This window comes from Onychostoma macrolepis, chromosome 17, assembly GCF_012432095.1.
Source record: "Onychostoma macrolepis isolate SWU-2019 chromosome 17, ASM1243209v1, whole genome shotgun sequence".
In the NCBI taxonomy this organism is placed as follows: Eukaryota; Metazoa; Chordata; class Actinopteri; order Cypriniformes; family Cyprinidae; genus Onychostoma; species Onychostoma macrolepis.
Genome location: NC_081171.1, coordinates 12,243,377 through 12,265,469, shown reverse-complemented (window position 1 = coordinate 12,265,469; position 22,093 = coordinate 12,243,377). Strand labels below are relative to the sequence as shown.

The 22,093-nt window shown below is 36.6% G+C and overlaps 2 protein-coding genes across 9 annotated transcripts; one reads left to right on the top strand and one right to left on the bottom strand.

The window, feature by feature from the left end:
• Positions 1 to 4,137: 4,137 nt before the first annotated feature.
• si:ch211-125o16.4 (neuroblast differentiation-associated protein AHNAK) lies at positions 4,138 to 12,401 on the top strand. The gene is made up of 5 exons (XM_058750073.1): positions 4,138 to 5,291; positions 7,288 to 7,348; positions 7,652 to 7,763; positions 7,874 to 8,007; positions 8,102 to 12,401. The coding sequence occupies exons 2-5, from the start codon at positions 7,343 to 7,345 to the stop codon at positions 11,810 to 11,812; spliced, it is 3,963 nt and encodes a 1,320-aa protein (XP_058606056.1). The 5' UTR covers positions 4,138 to 5,291; positions 7,288 to 7,342; the 3' UTR covers positions 11,813 to 12,401.
• A 123-nt stretch (positions 12,402 to 12,524) lies between these two features.
• Positions 12,525 to 20,868, bottom strand: edaradd (EDAR-associated death domain). 8 transcript variants are annotated; one of them, XM_058750082.1, is made up of 6 exons: positions 20,720 to 20,868; positions 17,514 to 17,572; positions 16,902 to 16,944; positions 16,585 to 16,655; positions 16,103 to 16,154; positions 12,525 to 13,948 (listed from the first exon to the last, which is right to left on the bottom strand). In XM_058750082.1, the coding sequence occupies exons 2-6, from the start codon at positions 17,514 to 17,516 to the stop codon at positions 13,572 to 13,574; spliced, it is 546 nt and encodes a 181-aa protein (XP_058606065.1). In that variant the 5' UTR covers positions 17,517 to 17,572; positions 20,720 to 20,868; the 3' UTR covers positions 12,525 to 13,571. The 8 variants fall into 8 exon arrangements, with proteins under 8 accessions (XP_058606065.1, XP_058606062.1, XP_058606058.1 ...); XM_058750079.1 differs by having other exon boundaries at positions 16,893 to 16,944; positions 20,720 to 20,867; XM_058750075.1 differs by lacking the exon at positions 20,720 to 20,868 and adding an exon at positions 20,010 to 20,343.
• Between the last annotated feature and the right edge of the window lie 1,225 nt (positions 20,869 to 22,093).

Sequence of the window (22,093 nt, the reverse complement as noted above, 5' to 3'; positions counted from 1 at the left end):
TTCACACATCCTTGTGCACTGTATATCTGTAAAAACAATGGTCTTTTTTACTGTCCTCTTTGGCCTGAGCTGTGCAGTTGCATTGAGTTACAAATACCTGAATGAGAATGTGGAGTGGTGGCATTCTTCTGAAGTGTGCTCACGATGCTCAATCCCTGCCACACCTAGTTTAAAAAGATACTATACAGTGCCAACAACACTGACTCAATGGCCATGCATGTTAGAGGAAAGACTCGGAACCAACAGGAATGTCAGACATGTAGTAGTTTGGGATAAACATTGATTAGAGAACCTCAATTTGTGTATGGACATCCAGGCTACATGAAAATGCTACAACTATCCACATATGCAGTATGAAAACTCTATGAAACAATAATTGGCAATCAAGAACGTTCATTCTCATTCATACATCAGAGGACTCTAAAATTTGATCCTGACCACTGTGCTGTCACTGTCTGGGTGGAAATGTGCGTCTCTAAGGCAGAACAAAGACCTTATGCTGTCACTTTGTATTATTTTTGCAGTGAGTCATGAATTGGTTTAGACAGTGCAAGACTGACTACTATCATTACTAGGGCCTTTAATATAAACTCCAAACACTTACCTCACCTCATTCTTCAGGCTTCCTCCTCCTCCCCCATACCACCTTTTTATTCACTTCTACTATTACACTAATATTAAATAAAGTAATCTTCTGTAAGTAAACCTTTCTGTAAGAAAGATAAAGATATTTTCTATTTGTTAACAAAATAATCATGTTCTGCAGATAACCCATGTAAATGCAGCAGCCATTTTGTTTTTCTGGTGTTTGCATACTAAAGGACCTTCTTAAAATGAGGAAAATTATGTAAAAATCCCTAACAATTTATTTACCATTAGTTTAGTGAGAAACTGACATAAAATATAAGCATATCTACTTAACATAAAATTAAAAACTATAAAACTCACCAGAGTCTGTGACGTTGTTAAACCCAAAACATTTGAAACATGGAAAGAGGACCTTCAGCAAGAAGGCTGACTTTGCTATTGCCTGATTTTATAAATATCTGACTCGTTGGGACACAACCGTATAAAAGTTTTATAAAAATTAACCTGATTTGAGGACATAGCAGCCATTTTTTATTTAAAAGTATATATTTATTGGACTCAACCTGTGATCGATGTGGACAATCAGGTGCCTCATTAGTACACATGTTTTGGAAGTGTCCCAAAACCATTACTCAAGTTACTGGTCCATAATTTTTCAAATAATGTCAGATATTATAAGAAGACCTCTGGACCCAGACCCAGTATTAGCTCTTTTTGGGGTTAAAGATGATAACATTACAATATCAAAGAGTCAGTATTCTGTTATTACATTTGTGATGCTTTTTGCACGAAGACTTATTCTTCTTAATTGGAAACAACCAATTAATAGATTAATAGACAATTTTGTTATCTCTCTTTACGAAAAACAATAAAGAAAATGTATACATTTATATTGTTGTTCTTCTAAAGTTTAAAATATTTTTAATCTACATGATGTATTAAGTTATGGTCTAAGGGTCAGAACAATTGGATAAACAATTTGTTACTTTGGAAATTAACTTGATGGCATTTTTTTGTTTCTTAATTGTTAGCGTTTCTAAAACAATTCGAGTATGTCACAACCGGATTGGTGGTATCTCAAACATTCGGTACTGTGCCGATGGTGGTGCGTGTAATGACAAATATGTGTTTTTCACAATTCAAACTAGCAGTTGCTCAACCCCATTTTGTAGCACCGCATAGTACCACAGTGACAGCAGAAAACAAAAGTCCTAAAAAAAAAATAAAAAAAAAATACAACTCTCGGCTTAGACCGAACTGAATAAAATGTCTTTTTGTGCTCCTCTTGCAGTACTCATTTAGACACCTGTTTCTCTGCCTGCATGAAGACTGAAGCAACTTTCATTCCTGTGTTTTTGCTTCCACCACTATAAAAACAAATGTAATTTCTACATTAAATAATTTAGTTCAGGCAAGAATTTTAAAAAATTAAGTAAATTACTACTCAATTAGTAGTACTCAATTTAAGCTTGTAGAAATTAAAGTTTGAACTTATAAGTATATTTTACTTGGAATTGTTTATGTTTACAAGCATTCTTTAAGTAAATATCATGCACTGGGGCATGAATAATTAAAAAGGTTAAATCTTACACTGTTTTATGGTTGCTTTTGTTGTTAGGTTTAGTAACTCACTGTTTTGTGACATCTGGAGTTGATTTTCTACTCAAAATGACCCATTCATACTCAAACACTATCCACTGATTGTCACCGTCATTGTGTATGGTGTACCAAGTATTAAGGTCTCTGTGTTCATTTGGGTATTAATTCTGTTGAGTGGACATATTATCTTAAAAGGATAACAAGCTGTCTACTTGCTTACTTGCATGTCTGTGAGTGAATCACATGCTTTAGTAGCATGGTTGTTTCCCAGTGCTACATCGATTGAGTAAATTTTAGAAGCCATGACTGAGTGAAATGTACTTAAGTATTGCAGATTTAACTTAAAATAATTAAGTAAAAATTACTCATCAAACTCTAACTGGCCATGTTAAATTTACTTATTTTACCTAACTTAAGTAGAGTTTACTTAATTCAATACTTACATTTTACTTAAAATTTGTGTGCAAAAACTTGCAAAATAAAAATGAAGTAAATCTTAGTTATTGCGTTTTATTTTTTTCAGTGTATGAGGTTCTTTCTTTCTTAATTAATGATGAGGCCTTAACATGTTTATGGCTAGAGGAGAGCTTTTGTTTCCCGGTTGCTGGTGACTGTATTTCATTACAGAGATACAATGAAAGAGACAAGTTCGTACCTGAAGCCCAGACGCTAAAACTTAGATGTAACACGAATAAATAAAAGTCAAAGACTCAACTCCAAAGTCCTCCCTTAAGGCAAAAGCACTGCTCTTGTCACAACATGTGCACAAGCTCAATACCACAGTCAGCCTTCATGCATTAGCCTATGCTAAGCACACAAGGTGCTTTCCTCTCCCAAACACTTTCTTTTGAGGTTCGGTAATATATCTGTGGATTTCATGACAGTGCAGTCAATAGGAGCTTTGCTGAGTACACAGTGAAAACGTCTAAAATGAGGGTCATAAATGGGTGATTCCTCAGTTAGATGCACTTTTGACTACTTGAAATCTTGAAAAATGAAACTTCTTCAAACTACATTACTGGGTGGATTTTTACTTGTGTGTGATGGTTTAGTTTTTGGAGAAAACGTTGGGTAAGCCATAGCTATCAGTCACTCAACTTACTGAACTTTAAATAAAAAAGAAATCATTTATTTCTGAATATACCAGTTTGATAATGAAAAAAGTTTAAAGGGAGACATTTTCAGAGATGTTCTTGCCTGTCCCTTTTCATTTCTAACACACACAAAACGGTTTTAAAAACTCTGAGATGCTTGGCGTGATGCTATGATAACAGCAGTATGTTAAAAAAATACAAAGTTGTACACATAAATATACAAGTTTTACACAGAAGCGTGAAGTAGAATTACCGAACATCAACTTTTTGTTTTTATAAATGTATTAGTCCTGAAGTCCAAAATGAGTTTTCCACAGAACACTCTAGTAATTAAAAAGTCAAATAATGTTTAAATGTATTATAATAGGCAAAATCTCAGGCCTTGAAGCTGGCCAAAAAGTCACATTTTTTAAATAAATAGTGTAAATTTGTCGATTAAATGACCTTAAAAAATAAATAATTCAAGAGGACAGAAAAGTTTCCCTGATTTAACAATCACTCCGTCTTGGTGATTTACTGCAACCAAATAAACAATTACCTTGTAGTGAGCACATTCAAAATGTAAAATCTCATTCTATTCATAAACTTTTACCTTTGTACTGAACTGTAAACATTAACAACTGCAGCACAGTTTAGTGTCCATGGAGTTACCAACAAACCCTGTATTGTGAAGATGAGTGGTTACTCATTTGCATTGACAGTCTCTTCTCATAAATGTAACAATTCATAGAAGCTATTTTACACCGTAAATAGTGGTTAAAGGCTCCATTTCTGCTGCCAAGAGCTTAAGGTTGCAAGGTGGGTGACTAATAGTATTACTTCTTACTAGGAAATGTGACTGTACTACAGTTCATGAAATAAAACAAAAACTCTTTCAATAATGTCTTTATTGTATACCAGAATGGCAAATCATTTCAGAACAACAAATGAACACCTTACATTAACACCTTAATGACTTCATGACTTCATGATCTTTCTCAAACTTTCAGCATTGTTCAACCAGACAGCAGTTTCCTGTTGGATGTTTGGTGGTTAATTTGATTGAATATGCCTCAACATTTGTGGGTGTTGCATTAATGTTAAACGTAAACATTTTTTTTTTTTTTTTTTTTTTTTTTTTAAGTCGTCATCATTTCCTCACCCTCGTGCCGTTCCAAACCTGTGAGACTTTGTATGGAATACAAAAGAAGATATTCTGAAAAATGTGTGTACTTTTTTGTCGATACAATTAAAGTCACTCAGGTATTTTTTTTTCCAAAATACTGTATCTTCTTAGCTGATACACAGATTTTTTATTTCTGGGTGAACTATCTCTCTACTGAAACTATCAAAACAACCAGCTGAAACCTTTCTGTAGCACTATGCATTCATATGCATTTCTGAAAGAACTTAAGGGTGTGTGGCACAATACTATAAGGCCAAACCCTTGCAAACACAACAGTCTTGCAATATTTCACTGTTGACTAAACACACTTTAGTTTTTCTCATAGGATGTTTCTAAGCTGTTTTTTCTAAGGAAATATTAAATATTTGTCCACATCCTTGACTAAAGCATAAATTAGCTCAGCATAGTTCAAATATGATCATTTTATAATGTGAAAATCAACAAATGCAAGTTTCAAAGTCCATTCTGTATTTTTAAGAGTTTTTGGGGCTGACTGATCAAATTGCTGTTGCTTTGGTAATTCTGAACAGAAGCTCTCTGTGACGTAGAAAACATAAATAAAAAAAACATCATAATCAAATTGAAATATATGACAAACATTTAACTGCATCATGCCACAAATTTATAGTCACTTAAACTTTCTCTCTGGATCTATAGTTTCGGTGTGTGTTGCTATGTGTGTGTGTGTGTGGTTGTTATGCTGTTGCTGCAGAACCTGTTTGGTGGCTCCACATGCATTTATCTGACAGAAACCCCATGACAGAGAGGATGACAGTCATATTCACCTGGAGTTTTGAGGTGTCAACATCAACGGCTACAGATACACTCAACATTAACAACATTGGGTAAGTGTCTCACTCTGACCAGTGCTTAAATAAATCATACAGAATCAGTGCAATTTATCATCCTGCGTCATCTAATGGGAACTGATCAATTCAGTTACTTCCAAATCATATCAAATCAAACCTAAAGAAGACTGTTCTGTTGTTGAAACAGCTCCTTTAATATCTCATTTAATATTTGTGTTTGATGTGCACTTTGCTCTGATGTTGTTGTTATAAATGTGAGTCTATTGAGGTTTTACTGATTAATACTATAGTTGTCAATTGAAAACGTTCACAAAAATGTAAACAGGAGAAACATTTGGATGGGCTGAAATTTTCAGCACTAATTCATCATGCATCGTGCGCACGTTATAAAAAAATTGAATAATTTACGATATGATATGACTTTTGAAAGCAGTGATTTTTTTTTTTGCATCAGATTATTTTAGGAGCAAGTCTTTGGGAAAACTGTTGTGGTGGTGGGTGAAGCTGAAACATTAGATGATTCCTGCTGCTGATTAAACTCAATGCTTTACTGAGCAGAATAATTATTTTGTTCTAAATCTTGACGGTGAAATCTTAACTTCATCATCAAGACCATCTGAACCTTCTTATCGCAGTCTGAATAATATGCTTTAGAGAGACAAAACAGAAGAAAAAAAAAAGTTAGACAGATATTTAGGGGGGGAAAAGCCAAGAGCGATACAGACTACAGAGTGACCTTGTATTTATCTCTTCATCTTTCTTTCATCTGAACAAACTGGTTCTCCTCATTCTCCACAATCCATCCATTCCTAAAACATTCCTGACACAAACCACACACACAATCTGTTACAGAGACAGAATACCAAGTTAAAAAGCATTTTTTTATTTTGAGTTAAATTAGGAGGTTGTTTAATAATCTACAATGTGAAAAATTGGGCATGTAGAGACTGTACTTTGCACATATGCAAGGTTTCTGCAATTCTTTAAAAATTTTGAAAAAATCTCTGCTGGCCTGTGAAATGTTATCTGTAGCTCAAATAGTAGAGCATGGCGCTAGAAACGCCAGGATCATGGGTTCGATTCCCAGGGAAAGCAAGAGCTGATAAAAATGTAAAAAAAAAACTGTAACTTGAATGCAATGCAAGTCGCTTTGGATAAAAGCGTCTGCTAAATGCATAAATGTAAATGTAAATCTCAAACCTCAGTGAGAGAATGAAGACGTCATAATGCCATAAAGCCACTGCCCATGTGATTAGTTATCAGACTGCAGACCTTACAAGGGAGCTTCATAAAGCACCATTTGTTTATATTTTGTTTTAAGCAGTGTGGTTTGTACCATGGAATAGTATCTTCCTTTCTTATTTACTTCATTTTTTAACATACACCTTCTCACTATGAGATCTAGTGAATGTGATTAACTACATTACATCTGTCTTTGAAAAACTGGAGGTGGTTTCTGATTTTTCCCTGCCACTTCCTTTTCCCCTTCTTTTACACACAATGTTTGTTATTTTTGCTTAATATTTAAATAACTGATCTTGATTATAATAATAATAAAATAAATGGCAATGCTATCAATCAATTCATTTTTAAATACATGTAACACAGTGGTGCTTAGATTAGCTTTATTACCAAGCAATGTACAAGACTACTAAAATGATGCAATACAGATGTAACAAGTGTCTCAAGGAGTGTGGGAAGAGGGTTAAAAAGAAGTAACCACACACCCATGCACTTATATGCTCATTTTATGGAGTAAAGATGGCATGACGATTGCTTGCAACATCTTCGTTTTGAATCAGTGGGTCTAAAATTGGCCTTAAATTCAAACTACAATTAGTCATCGTACTTCCATTGTTAATGTTAATAAAAATACTAAAATGACATGTTTTGTTGAATGGCTTTAGGTCAGTCATTTTCCTTGGAAATTTTAAATGTAGCCTACTTTTTATAAAAATGAATATCTACATAATATATTCCTAAATGTAACGACAAAGATTACTTCAAGTCTTGTTGCTTTTTGTTTTGACAGATCTCCTGAAAACTGGTATTCGTGACATGTCAGTTGAATTTAAAGAAGTGAAGACATGATGGTTGGTACCCTCTCACCAAAATAACAATTTTAAGATTCGTGTCATTTTTTAACAGAACTGCACACAGATGTAATCGGATTTGTTTAGCCAATCAGAAGTCAGGGTGTGCCTGACTCAATGGTTAAGTCTGCTAGAAGTTTCAACATGGCTAACAATAAATTTACAGCACCTTCATTATACCTCTGATTACATCCTTGCCATGGCATAGCACATAATTTTTACTTTTGCAAATAATATTATGTATTTATGAGATTATAAACAAAAGACTAATGTATGGTAATAAGTCACCTTGTTCATGTGCAGAATGGAGAAACAAAGATTCGTGCCCTCTCAGATACTGTAACTTTGGAGGACACAGAAAAAGGAGGAGTAGTAGTCACAGGAATCACAAATCCAGCAATCAACCTGAAGGAAGGTAAAGAACTCGCATGTATCCTCTATGCTGCCTCAGTCATACAACAAGCAAACTTAATGATAGTAATGGATTCTGTAATGTACCTTATCTTCTTTTTTTGTCTCTTGAAGGAGATCAGCTTGTTGCTGCAACCGTTCATCTGGACCACCTCAGTAAAGATGAAGTGCTAAAATTGATCAGAATACTCGAGCCCTATGACAAGAACCTTGAACTCAAGACAGCAAAAGATCTGAAAGCAGGACTGGTAAGCAACCTTGAGAATTAAAGAAAAAGCATAATTGGGTCTCATCATGTCATAATTGAGTCTCATCATGTCTTCATCTCACCTTCCTCTTTAGTCTCTTGGTGATCTTCGACTGAACAGTGAGGCAGGACTACAAGCACCAGGTGTTCAGGTTAATGGGCTAAACGGACAGATAAATGCCCCAAGCCTTAAGGGTGGCTTCTCAACCCCAACAGTAAATGCAGAAATACCACAGATTGAGCCAAAGGGTGCCACACCTAACTTCAGCCACAGAGGGTTCAAAAAGCCAACTTTTGGCTTGTCTGCACCAGATCTCAAAGGAGCATGTCTGGATGGTACATTAGAAGCACCTGATGTCAGTGTCTCTACCCCTACACTTAACACCCCAGATGTTTCTGTTAATGTGGATAAACCTGAACTGAAGACCAAAACGCACAAGTTCAAAATGCCCACCTTCAGTCTACATGGTAAAAAGCCAAAGGTTTCTGGTGATGTGAATCTAACCGCCCCAGACATAAATGCTGACCTAAAAACCCCTGATCTGAATCTGTCAGCCCCAAAGTTCAATGGAGAAATTGGGACCCCTGACGTAGACATGACCTTGCCAAAAGCTGAGCTCAGTGGTCCAAACCTGGACATTGAAACACCAAAAGCTAATATCGAAGCTCCCTCTGGCAAGATTAAATTTCCTAAATTAAAGAAAGCAAAAACTACAAAAGTGAAAGTACCAGAGGCAAGTGTTAATGCAAACCTTTCTGCGCCAAAATTAAATGCAGATGTCAGTGCACCAAATGTTGACATTGATCTGCCAAGAGCCAGCGTTGAAGTTCCAGATGTAGATATTAAGACTCCTGATGTCGATATAAATGCTCCCTCTGGGAAAATAAAGTGGCCAACATTTAAGAAACCAACATTTGGGCAGAAGGTTAAAGCACCAGAGGTTGGCTTAGATGCCAATGTCTCAACACCTGATTTAAGTCTCTCAGCACCAAAGATACATGGAGATATCAGCATCCCAAAAGCAGATGTCAATTTACAGAGCGCTGATGTTGATGTAAAAGCACCTGATGTAGACATTAATGCTCCAACTGCAAAGCACAAGTTCTCAACTCTTAAAATGCCAAAGCTAAACTTACATAAATCAAAGCTGAAAACTCCACATCTAAATGCAGGGGTACAAGCACCAGACTTGGGCATGTCGACTCCTGGGGTAGACATTAATCTGCCAAAAGCTGAACTGGAAGGACCGAATCTAGCTGTCAAGGCACCAGACCTCAACCTCTCTTCAGCAGATCTAGACATTAAAACTCCAGATATTGACATAGAAGCTCCATCTGCAAAGTTAAAGAAGCCCCATGTTAAACTGCCTAAAATAAATCTATCTGGGCCAAAGATGAAAGGTCCAGATGTGGACCTCAATGCACAGGCAGATTTCCATGGACCGGACCTAGACCTGAAAGCTCCAGATCTCAGTCTTTCAGCACCCAAAGTGGATGGCAAATTTAGTGCTCCAGATGTGGATCTGAACTTGCCCAATGCTAATGTCAAAAGTCCAAATGTAGACCTTGAAGCCCCAGACATTGACATTGATGCCCCCTCTAGCAAAGCCAAGGTACCTCACTTTAAGCTGCCTAAATTTGGTCTTTCTGGACCTCGGGTTAAAACACCAAAACTAGATGCACCTGATGTGGATGTGAACATGCCCACAGCAGAACTCAAAGCACCTAATGTAGAAGTTAAAGCAACTGATCTTAGTCTTTCAACACCTAAAGTTAAAGGTGACATTTCAGCTCCTTCTTTAGACCTTGGTTTACCAAAAGCTGACTTAAATGCTCCAAGTGCAAACATTGGGGGAAGTCTAAAGTCACCAAATCTCAATCTCTCCACCCCAGATGTAGACCTAGACTTGCCAAAAGCAAAGCTCGAAGGAACTGATGCTACCCTTAAAGTCCCAGATGTTGACATTAATGCCCCATCTGGGAAATTTAAGATGCCACATTTCAATTTGCCAAAACTGAATTTGACGGGGCCAAAAGTAAAAGGGCCTGAGCTGGATGCTAACACAGATCTAGATCTCTCAGTTCCCAAACTCAAAGGAGAATTAAATTCACCTAGTGTTGACTTAAATCTTCCCAAAGCTGAGGTCAGTATGCCTGATGTAAATGCAACTTTACCAAAAGCTGAGATCAGTGTTCCTAATGTAGCTATCAAGTCCCCAGACTTTGAGGCTCCATCTGGAAAGCTGAAACCGATTACATTTAAAATTCCAAAAGCTGACCTTTCCGGTCCAAAAGTGAAGACACCTGAGATTGACTTCAATACAGAAGCTCCTGATCTCAGCCTCTCAGCTCCAACAGTTGATGCAGATGTCAAAGTGCCAGAGGCTAATATAAACCTTCCCAAAACAGATGTTGACATCAATGCTCCCAAAGGAAAGTTAAAATTCCCAACACTCAAAACGTTTAACCTTTCTGGTCCAAAAGTCAAATCTCCTGATGTTGACATTGCTGTTGATGTAAATGGACCAGACCTTAACCTAACTGCTCCTGAGGTTGATACTCCTGATCTTGATGCGAGACTACCAAAAGCTGGGGTTGATGTAGATGTCCCTACAGCAGATGTTGACATCAGTGCTCCCAAAGGAAAGTTTAAATTTCCAACTCTCAAAAAGTTTAACCTGTCTGGTCCAAAAGTCAAATCTCCTGATGTTGACATTGCTGCTGATATAAATGGACCAGACCTTAACCTAACTGCTCCTGAGGTTGATACTCCTGATCTTGATGCGAGACTACCAAAAGCTGGGGTTGATGTAGATGTCCCTACAGCAGATGTTGACATCAGTGCTCCCAAAGGAAAGTTGAAATTTCCAACTCTCAAAATGTTTAACCTGTCTGGTCCAAAAGTCAAATCTCCTGATGTTGACATTGCTGCTGATATAAATGGACCAGACCTCAACCTAACTGCTCCTGAGGTTGATACTCCTGATCTTGATGTGAGACTACCAAAAGGTGGGGTTGATGTAGATGTCCCCACAACAGATGTTGACATCAATGCTCCCAAAGGAAAGTTGAAATTCCCTACACCCAAAAAGTTTAACCTGTCCAGTCCAAAAGTCAAATCTCCTGATGCTGACATTGCTGCTGATGTAAGTGGACCAGATCTGAATCTATCTGCACCTAGGGTTGGTAGTCCTGATGTTGACGTAAGTCTACCAAATGCTGGGGTTGATGCAGATGTTACAGGCATCAACACTGAAGTTGAGGGCTCCAAGCATAAGATAAAATGGCCCTTCAAATGGAGAAAATCTGCTGAATTAAAGGATGTGGATACAAACATTAAAGCACCAGAAGCAGATGGTACCACTGCAGAAATTAAACTCTCCAAAAATATACCATTGTTCAAGCCTCACTTCCTACCTGACAGCAACATTGACAGTATCTTACAAGAACTCAATGGAGCGGTTGACCTCAGTACTGACCCTACAAAAACAATTAATGACGCGGTTCTCTCAGTCTCCTCAGTCAAGACAAATCTTAAAGCTTCTTCTCCATCTGTTGGGGTCAATGGACAGACAGCTACTGTAGATATCCGGGAAAGGCTGAGATTGTCTAATGCGCGTACTACAAGCCCAGATTTTGACATATCTTCAGAACCTGGAAGCCCTACAAAAGTGAATAGAGGAACATTTAAAGTCACAAAGCCTGATGCTAATAAGGACTACCCAGTAATTGATACAACTAGCAATGAAGATGATGCCAAGATTGCCCTCAGCTTGAACAACATGCTTGGTTTGTCAACAGATTAAACATTAAATAAAACCAAGAGCCTTGTTAGTATAGTTCCACACCCACTGCATAGAGCATATGTAATATATGTTTAAAAAAAAAAAAAAATCACCTCCTGCTGTTTACTTTTAAAATGGGTAGAGTATTGAAAGAAAAGATTTATAGAATTTGACAGATGTAATTATTTTTATATTCAGTTATATACATAATTTTATAAAGTTCTCTTTAAATGTGCAATGATTGTATCTTCTCAAAACATTGACAAGAACATGAAGGAAAATATGCTGAATCTGTAATTCTGTCTATTTTGTCACTGTTTTTGTATGTAATAATATATAGCCTTTTGTTTATGCTCATTTCCATTCCAATATATATATATATATATATATATATATATATATATATAAATAAATAAATATAATGTCAGTATTGCAAATTGGGAAAAAAAAAAAATAAGTCCGCTTTTTACATATATTAAATATCATGCGTGTCTTTCTGTGTGTTTCAAGAAGCATGTACCTATTTGCAAGGGCACAAATCTCTCAAAAGACTAATACAGTTTATGATATGATCATTGCATGGAAAATTCATTTTAACACTCACTCCAGTTTCGATGATGTCAGACCATTATTCACCACTGACATTCAAGTGATGCCAGTAGTTCATAACGTATTGCAGATGAAAAAATACTTTGTATTTACACTATAATGATAGTTATAACAAATATTCAGATACTGTGCATATAAAAGATTTATTTTTAAACAGAGAACCCCTGATGCACATAAACAGGCTTTCATTTTTAGACACAGGAAATAAAAAGCTAGGTAGAGTACATGGCACAAAACCAAACACTTTTTAAAGTCTTGTTTAGAAGAGGTAATGTTGTCACATTCTACCCTACTACCTGCATTGTGCATTTGACCATACATTTTGAAACAGCGGCACCCTGCATTTTTTAAACTAATATTTTCAATAAAGTCCAGTCAACTTCCAGATCCACTGTTCTCTGCAGTTATACTGCTATTTTACCACTCCTTTCTCAGAGACATGATAAATCTTTCTTAAAGTCTCAAAATAAAAAATAAGTGCCATTCATACCAAACATGATACTAAATTCAAGAGCTCAGTGAGCAGTGCAATGGGAATTTTGATATATATCACAATGTTTTACATGCTCAAATTCATGTAAAACAATGAAGGAGATTCAGTTTTTATACACAGAGAGGAGATGCAGTTGTGTCATTAATTCCAGAATGACCCTGTTACTAGAATGCAGGCAAGAATAAATGTGAAAGGTTGTCTTAAACCAGTTTAGATAGAGAACAATGACTCATAGTATATGTTACTAATGTAAGGACACTTCATCAGACCACCAACACTGGCACACCTCTATCAGATGACTGTTTGTATTAAAATAAATTAAATGCTGTATGACCGGAATCACAATGAATTTCCAGACAGAATCTAAATGAGTAATCACACCTGAGCGGTCTTTCTGTTTTCTCCTGAAGTGCTGGGGAGCTACTGTCACTGTGCATATATTTGTTAATTTTAGCACATAGCTAATACAGCTAACCAGTCGGTGACATTTGGAGTGATATAACCAGCCAAAGGTTACCAAAAAATAAACTACGTCCAGTGTACAACCTCGTAAACACTGGCTTTGTACCACCCTGTTCAGTAATGTGTGTTCTGACCTGCTGTCCATCCCTGCAGTCATGAATTTCAGTTTCTACCAACACGTTTGTCCTTTGAGGTCCAGTTATTGTGAAGTCCCAGCTAATGGGCTTGCTGCCAGCGCGAGGGCCAGTCGTTCTCCATCCACCTCTGGAGCAATCGAAGCACATCGATGCGCTGGTAAAGCTGGCAGAGTTCGGTGAGCTCCTTGACAGGTTTCTGGTTGTAGCGCAGGAGGAACTCTTGAGTGGGACTGTGGTAGATGGGACCATGTGTTCGCTGCTCTAGAAGCGTGAGCTCGTCGTAGCTCATTCCCCAGCGGCTTGCAAAGTTCTTCCAGTTTTTGACAGTGCAGTGAGTCGGATCGAGCTTCAGCCTTAGAGTGTACAGAAGGTCTTCATCGTTCATCAGGTCACTGATTTTGGGTGGAGGAGCAGAACATAAACACTCCTTACAAGCCTTATGTTCTTTACCGAAGTCTAGAGAGTGGGGGAAAAAAAGCAGACATCGCATAAAGTCGGGATATCTCCAAAATTCATGCAAACAGTAACAACAGCACTCCAAAACCCAATTTACACATGCTTCTTATCCCTCTGAGGGCTGTTTGTCTATGAAGTGCATTTTATTTTAAAACACTTATTTTAAACCCTTTCTGTCACCTGATGGAAAGCAAACACTTTTAAAATAAAATAATATGAAATTACCAATATAACCAGTAGATGGCGACAGAGGATGACACATTAGCTCAGTTGCCAATTCCACTCCCTAGTTCTTATCGGGTCTTGCATTAAGATTTATTATAACAAATTTTAGTACTTTTACTGTACTGAAGTATGAAGTATAGCAAGTGCCGGAAGTCACGAAATCCCATGTCATTAAATAAACCCAGACCCCAACAATCTAGAAGGGTTAATTATTTAACTATTATTGCACTAGTTAACTACAAATTAAATAAGTTAATTGTTACCACAATAATACATTAATACTAGGGGTGTAAACGTTAACGCATGCGATTAATCAAAAAAATGTAACGTGTTAATATTTTTTTTAACGCAAATTAATCGTTTGGAAATCGTGGGAAAAAATTACAGAGCCGTGGGTTACGGTTTTTGGGCTACTTTTACAATGTGCAGCGGCCGCCCAAAGTGTACATAGACAAATAAAATAGATCCTTTTACTAACGTGTATTATACTTGGAATGTATACCTGGCAACTTAAGAACGGAGAGGCGGTTGTAACATCACAAACAACGTGAGTTTCAGCAGAGCATACATAATAAACACACGATTACGATAGGATATTTGTATGTGATTTTCTTGAGGAATGTGAACATCTGAAATGCTAATTTGTGCAGCGATATAAAAGGCTATAAATAGCATATTTTAACAACAGTAAACGACCAAATTCTACATGTGATCGCAAAAGGAAGTTATTACAAACACTCGATGGTGGTTTGAAGTGAGTTCTGAGTAAAAGTGTACTATTAATCTCATAAATTGTCTTATGAAGCATGATGCTAATATTAGCTCTAATGCAGCTGCAGAACAGGTCCAATTCTTCTTCATTACGCATTTTATCATAATACTTCACGTAAGGACACAAGAAATGTTTTGTTGTATTTATTTAGAAATACTTTTGATAATAGTTGTATACTGGGATTGAAGCGATGTGGCTTGGTAAATGTTTTATTGCCAGTTTAAAGGCTGATAATGGCTGAATAAAAACAAAAGAATAATGATAAAAGAATAATAAGGATTATGTCTCATACCTGGCGGAAGTGTGAAAGGTTCTGTTTCCTTAAACTAGTTTGTCATGCATTTCTTTATTTCAACACATTTACAGGTAAATCCTAGTATTTTAAATTTGTGATTAATCACAGTCCATGACGAGATTACATTTTTTAATCGATTGACAGCACTAATTAATACCTTCAAATATTTTTAGATTTAATTTAAAAACATTTTTTTAAACATTGCTTTACTTTTTTGCTGCTAAATGTACTCAGCCTACACTGACTTGTAGCTGTTGTAGGTTTGTTGCTCAGCATTTACACGGCATTACGTAATGCACAGGTTTTTCATTGGCTTGTCAGATGTTGTGTTCTGTCCGTTTCTACAGTGATCACTGTCAGTCATATCCAACCCTCACACAGTTCTCATACATTAGACCAGGACGCAGCAAATTATTAAATTACCTATTCATAAAGTCATTAGTCACTTGCTTTGTTCCTGAATGAATCAGTCCTTTTGAAATGATTCAAGGACTTATTAATTTCATGACAGTAACTTGCCGCCACCTACTGGTGGTTTTAGTATGTATATTCTTATATATACACACATAATTCTTATACTGCATTTCTAATATAAGAATCTGACAAAAGATTAGATTATGTTAACCAAAAATTGGTTAATACATCTGTTGTGTATAATTTTGATGCATGGTTTCAGTTCAGTAAATTATAGAATTCTAAAACTGAATGTGATTAAAAAAAAAAAAAAAAAAACACTACTGATTTATTGTTAGCAATGTACAATGTATTAATACCACATTGCCCCATTTTTATAATATTGTGTCCAATATGTGGTGACAGTTGTGTACGGTGGGAATGGTAATATTCAAATATTTACACATACCTGATGAAACAGAAGATGATGGAATAAATTCACTACTGTCGTTTTCCACAGGCTGGGTGATAAAAAAAAGAAAAGAAAAGAGATTGTAAGGTGTATTATTGAAGTTAAAGATTTAACAAAGAAGGCTTAAGTATTACACATTGCACAAATACATTAATGGAAACATCGGACGCCCATTTTCCACAAGTTGGTATGTTTCTTTAGGGTCTGCAAAATACTTTGGTTAAGATTCCTTAATGGTTAATGTTAATGTTAGATTCTTAACATGTCAAACATGCACAGGGGAATTTGGCATTAATATGAAAACCACTTACACAGCCTACATGATACTACAACTTGAGAATCAGTATACCACACAGTGAGTGATCTGAATCTATAAATAAGGATGCTGTCAGAAATGTGTACGTGACTTTGGCAAATAATGATAGAAAGTGATCAGACCCAACTCATTTCCAGTGGAAGATGCAAACTGAAAGACTCACTTGTCGTATCCTGTCCACTGCTGAAGTCAAATACCCAGGGGGAATAGAGCGGAGCTGTAGGGTTACAGGATCTGTAAAGAATCAGAGATTCTATGAATAAACCCGTTGATCTTTTATTAACATCATCATGTCCTATTGAGCACAATTATATGGAAAGTGTGGAGGTTGACCCAAAGGTCACCACTCTCATTACCTGAGATCAGCGGAACTGATTCAATATGCAGACAGGAAATAATCATTCATTGTATGACTTTACACATTTATCACTACCAATACAAGCAGCAACAATGTAAATAAACAATAAATACCTCTGATACCTTGTGGATCAGTGACCTGAACGGGGTAATTTGACCTCAGAGACTGAAACACACACACACAAACATCAGTCAAGACCCCCAGAGGTCAAACATCACCTCACACACATCGAAATCAGGACTTCAGAGGAAAACAATACACCTTTGTTCCTCTTTCTACATGTTGGGACACATTTGAAGAGAGGTGGTGTGTACAGTGTAGCGAAGGGAGGAAAATTAAACTTTCAGATGTGTGGATAAATGAGCAGAGAACATGCTAGAACAAACCTCTGAGACTTAGTGAAGGACGTCCCACAACATCGTAACAGTGTGAGTTTCAAAACCTGCTCCTCACATTCAATGCTACTTTCATACCATGTATGAAAATCATGTCTAACCTACATAATCTGTTGTGTTTGATCACAATATGAAAGGCGACAATGTTTACAACTCATGTACTGTGTCATAACAATCCAAAACTAAACATCAACCTATGATTCAATTGATGTGTCAGTGGGTATTACCCAACGTCACCCATCCATAACATTGCACCATCTCTTCTGAATGAGTAAAGTACATCCTTAACTTATAAATGAATCAACTAAATGTTGAGGAAAATCTTTTTAAAAATCATACCATATCTGTAATGAAGCTGCTGGGGTCAGTGTCCTCCACCGGTTCAGAAGCCACTCTCCCTGCAAAAAACCCAAAGGTGAAACACTACATCATCTCAACCATTACACGGAATCAAACGGAATTACCTATATACTGGAGATATAGAGATATATATATATATATATATATATATATATATATATATATAGAGAGAGAGAGAGAGAGAGAGAGAGAGAGAGAGAGATATTAGCACAAAGTGAAAAGGCAGAGGATGAGAAGTACAATGATTCTATTTAAAAAAAAAAAAGAAAATAAATGGTTAAACCCACATATGGAATTAAAACCATCAGTTAAAGCTCTAAGTTTCAAAGACAAAAGGCACCTGTTATTGTTTTATCAGCCGCAAAAAGTCTTCTCTGCTAATACAGGCACTTTTAGGGTGCCAGATTCGAAAGACGTGCAGTTCACAAACACTCCACTGAAGCTGTATACAATTACGGAACCAACAAGCAGCATAAAGAAAGAGGACTGTCAGTAAAAATGACTAAGTGACTGAGAGGAAGGAAGTGTGAGAGATGTGGATATGTGTGTGTGTGTGAGAGAAGCACAGCGTGAGTAATTCAGTGGCATCACTGGCATGTGGCAGATTCAAATACAGATATCTTTATCGTTCAATAATTCTGTGATCTCCCCAATTTGCGATACCAAAACAATGCATAGCTAGAATTCTACAGTGAGTTGTTTAGCAACAAACAATCATAAATTGAATGGTGCTTGCATTAATAAATATTGATTTGCTTTGTACAGCCATGGAAATGTTTCATTTCAGTGTCTGAAGGAAAAAACAAAATGACAATTTTTGTTTGTACTGTTTTAAAACCAAAGTCATCACTAAATATAAACCACCCTATCTATTATCTAAATACATGTTATTGATCTTAATGATTCATACATTCATGCGTTTTATTTTATTCTTTTGAATAATCTGCTTCAATCAGATGTAAGTCACCATGCGCACTGTTACACTTTAACACAACCAGAGCTGATTTTTTTTTTTGGGGTGACATTTTCACAAATTGACATGCAGTCATTTAAACAGGTCATGTGCTAGTTATGCTACGGTTTTCAATCAATTTTTTCAGTCATGTAAGTAAATAATAATGTTAAACCAAAATGTACCTAGTGAAATATCTTAATCTAACCATTCATAAATTTGAAAAAAAACAAAAACAAAAACAAACAAACAAGCAAACATAAAAACAGCAAGGAACAGAGATACATAGCGAGAAACCTGGGACAACTTGGAAATGTCCACGTGTCTCCGAAATTAGTATTTTAAACTCTTCTGTTGCATTTCAGAGGCAAAGCATAAAAAGCATGACTTCCATGATTCTGAGATTTGCTAAAGAGACAGCAGAGACACAACTTCAGACATCAGAAAAAACTGACCGTCTGTTGCTTGAGGTTTGGTGAGGGGAAATATTGATCACGCATGGCTATCACCACAGTCTCACCCACACCAGACAGCTTAACCTCTGGTTGTGTTGTGAAATGTGTTGACCGGCAATGCTACTTCACACGAAAGGCACAATTCAGAGGAATTAAGAAGTCATTTTTGTTCGCTTAAACAGATGAGCACAAAATATATAGGGTATTTTCTAGGAAATACCATCAACTGAAACAGGATGTTGCCCTTTCACTGCAATCATGATGACTGCTGAAAGTACAGGCAGGGAAAAAACAAGCAAAAAACTCTGATGTAAGCAACAAACCGGAAAGGGTGCCTAGCACCTTGAGCTGATGTTATCTATGGAAAGTTATTTTCACTTATCTTGTCCCACTGCAAAAATACCCAATACTAATAAAAAGAAAACCTTTCACAATCCAGTGCGTTTCATTTTTTTACAGGAGTAGAGCAATAAACTAAAGCTCATGGATAGATCAATCTACACGTGCCACATTTAACCCCAGTCAGTATTGCAGACGAATCCAAACCTGTGCAGCCTGAATCCATTCATGACTGTTTCTGCTCAGCCAGGGAATGCAGAGAGCATGTAGCCGCTTGCTCGGGATGCACTTGAAGAGATAAAATGTAAACCACATCATAATATAATCCTGCAGGGCAAAACCCTCTGCACAGACCTTCTTCTGCATGGCCACCCATACACTAACAAAAGCAACACACCAATAATACTGCAGTATAAACCCGGTCACCTCTACAGAAGAGCAAGTAAATTCTTTTTAAATAAAAGACAGAGCAAAACCAAGTTTTTATGCTTATACAGACCGCAGCCTCAACATGAGAAAGTGTACCTGACTTGATGTAAATCAACAAACAAACAAATTTACCTGTAAATGTTCACCATTTGACGTTTCCAACTTCATTATTTAAAAAACTGAAAACCAAGCAGGCTACTCCGAACCAAAACAAAACAACTGTCCATCATTTTGCCGCTCGTGTCCAGTATAAAGCGCGTGTATTCTCCAGGTAGGCTACAAACAAGCGGATTTACTTACCAAACGGCTCGGTGAACGCCTTCAAACTCGTCATGTTCACTACAATTGTTTCAAACATAGGAGATGATCGCTGATGACCTTTACACGATGGCTGGATTTAAATGTTGCGTACGGCGCCGGTGAGCGCGTGCTGTCCCGGTAGATAGAGCCTACACGAAAACCTTGAAACTACCTGCTCTAACTTTTCCTGCACGGAATATCAGACATCTGCTTGTGTGACGTTAGCTATGTACTAGAGAACAGGACGCTTGTGTGTCTCTCTCCCACACAAGGAAATTGCGTAGATGCGCGAGCACTTACGCCACAGATAACGCCACATTTTCTCACCTCTGCCTCTACACACGTTTAATGTCTCATAATGTATAAACACTGTGCTTGCTTGGTTTGTATAAGAGTAACAAATGTGTACATACTAATTAAATGATAGGTTTGATTAAAGATACCTTATGATAATGTGAATAAACCTCGATTTACACGTATGAATGAATCAATGCATGAAGTAAAAATAAAATATTTGCCTTGTACCTTGACTACAAGCGAGTTCTCAAACAAACTTTAAAAATATGTTTAACTGGGCCTATTTTAATTCGTAAGAAGCAGATATATGTACGCTTTGTTTTATTAGCCTACTTTAATTTACAGGAAATTAAAACCTAGCCTATAGTTGTAGGCTATTTGTTGCATCTGTTAATGTGAACAAACAAACCTACCTGTTACAATCAAAAATACATATTCTGTCAGCTATCAACGTCAGTCGCAACCTACATTTAACTTGCTGGGCGTACTACTAAAAATAACCTGATGACCCATATGTAGCTAAAAGAAAGTGGTCGGGAAAAAAACAACAACCTCCCTCTAAATGAATTATTATAGTGTGTCTGTATTTCACAATATCACCACTGCGGGTCGCTATAAGCACACGGTCTAAAAAATACATTATTTGCCTAATAATCATTTCTGCAAAGAATAACAAAAGGAATTATTTTGCCGAGGTCTGGCTAGCTTTGGGTATTATCTGTTAAGATAAGATTTTAACAGCAACCCAGAGAAGAATTCGGTTCGATTAGCTTTGACTAATCAATGAAATTAAATCTAATTAAAAGTAGGTTTTTAGAAAAGAGCACATGCTTGGGTGAACACAGAGGTGTTCCACATGCAGAATATTGACAGAGCACAAAGGCAATAGTGTGAGAGCAAAATAGTGTTCCACATGCAGAATATTGACAGAGCACAAAGGCAATAGTGTGAGAGCAAAATAGTGTTCCACATGCAGAATATTGACAGAGCACAAAGGCAATAGTGTGAGAGCAAAATAGTGTTCCACATGCAGAATATTGACAGAGCACAAAGGCAATAGTGTGAGAGCAAAATAGTGTTCCACATGCAGAATATTGACAGAGCACAAAGGCAATAGTGTGAGAGCAAAATAGTGTTCCACATGCAGAATATTGACAGAGCACAAAGGCAATAGTGTGAGAGCAAAATAGTGTTCCACATGCAGAATATTGACAGAGCACAAAGGCAATAGTGTGAGAGCAAAATAGTGTTCCACATGCAGAATATTGACAGAGCACAAAGGCAATAGTGTGAGAGCAAAATAGTGTTCCACATGCAGAATATTGACAGAGCACAAAGGCAATAGTGTGAGAGCAAAATAGTGTTCTACATATTCATGACAGATCGGTATAGTGTTCTATTTGTGTCTACAGTGGGCACGACTGTTACCACATCACATCGTTATCACATCTGGACGTGCCAAAGTGACTGTTGCTGAACATGCAGAATATTGGAAAAAGTAGGATAGTGTTCTACAGGTGCATCTAAAAAAAATTAGAATATAGCGAAAAAGTTTTTTTTTTTTTTTTTGTAACATTTCAAAAGTGAAACATTCATATATTCTAGATTCATTACATGTAAAGTAAAACATTTCAAAAATGTTTTTTATTTTTAATTTTTTTTTAATTTTGATGATTAGAGCTTACAGCTCATGAAAGTCAAAAATCCAGGATCTCAAAATATTAGAATATTTCCTAAGACAAATAAAAAAGGATTTTCAAAACAGAAAAGTTCAAGTTCTTTAAAGT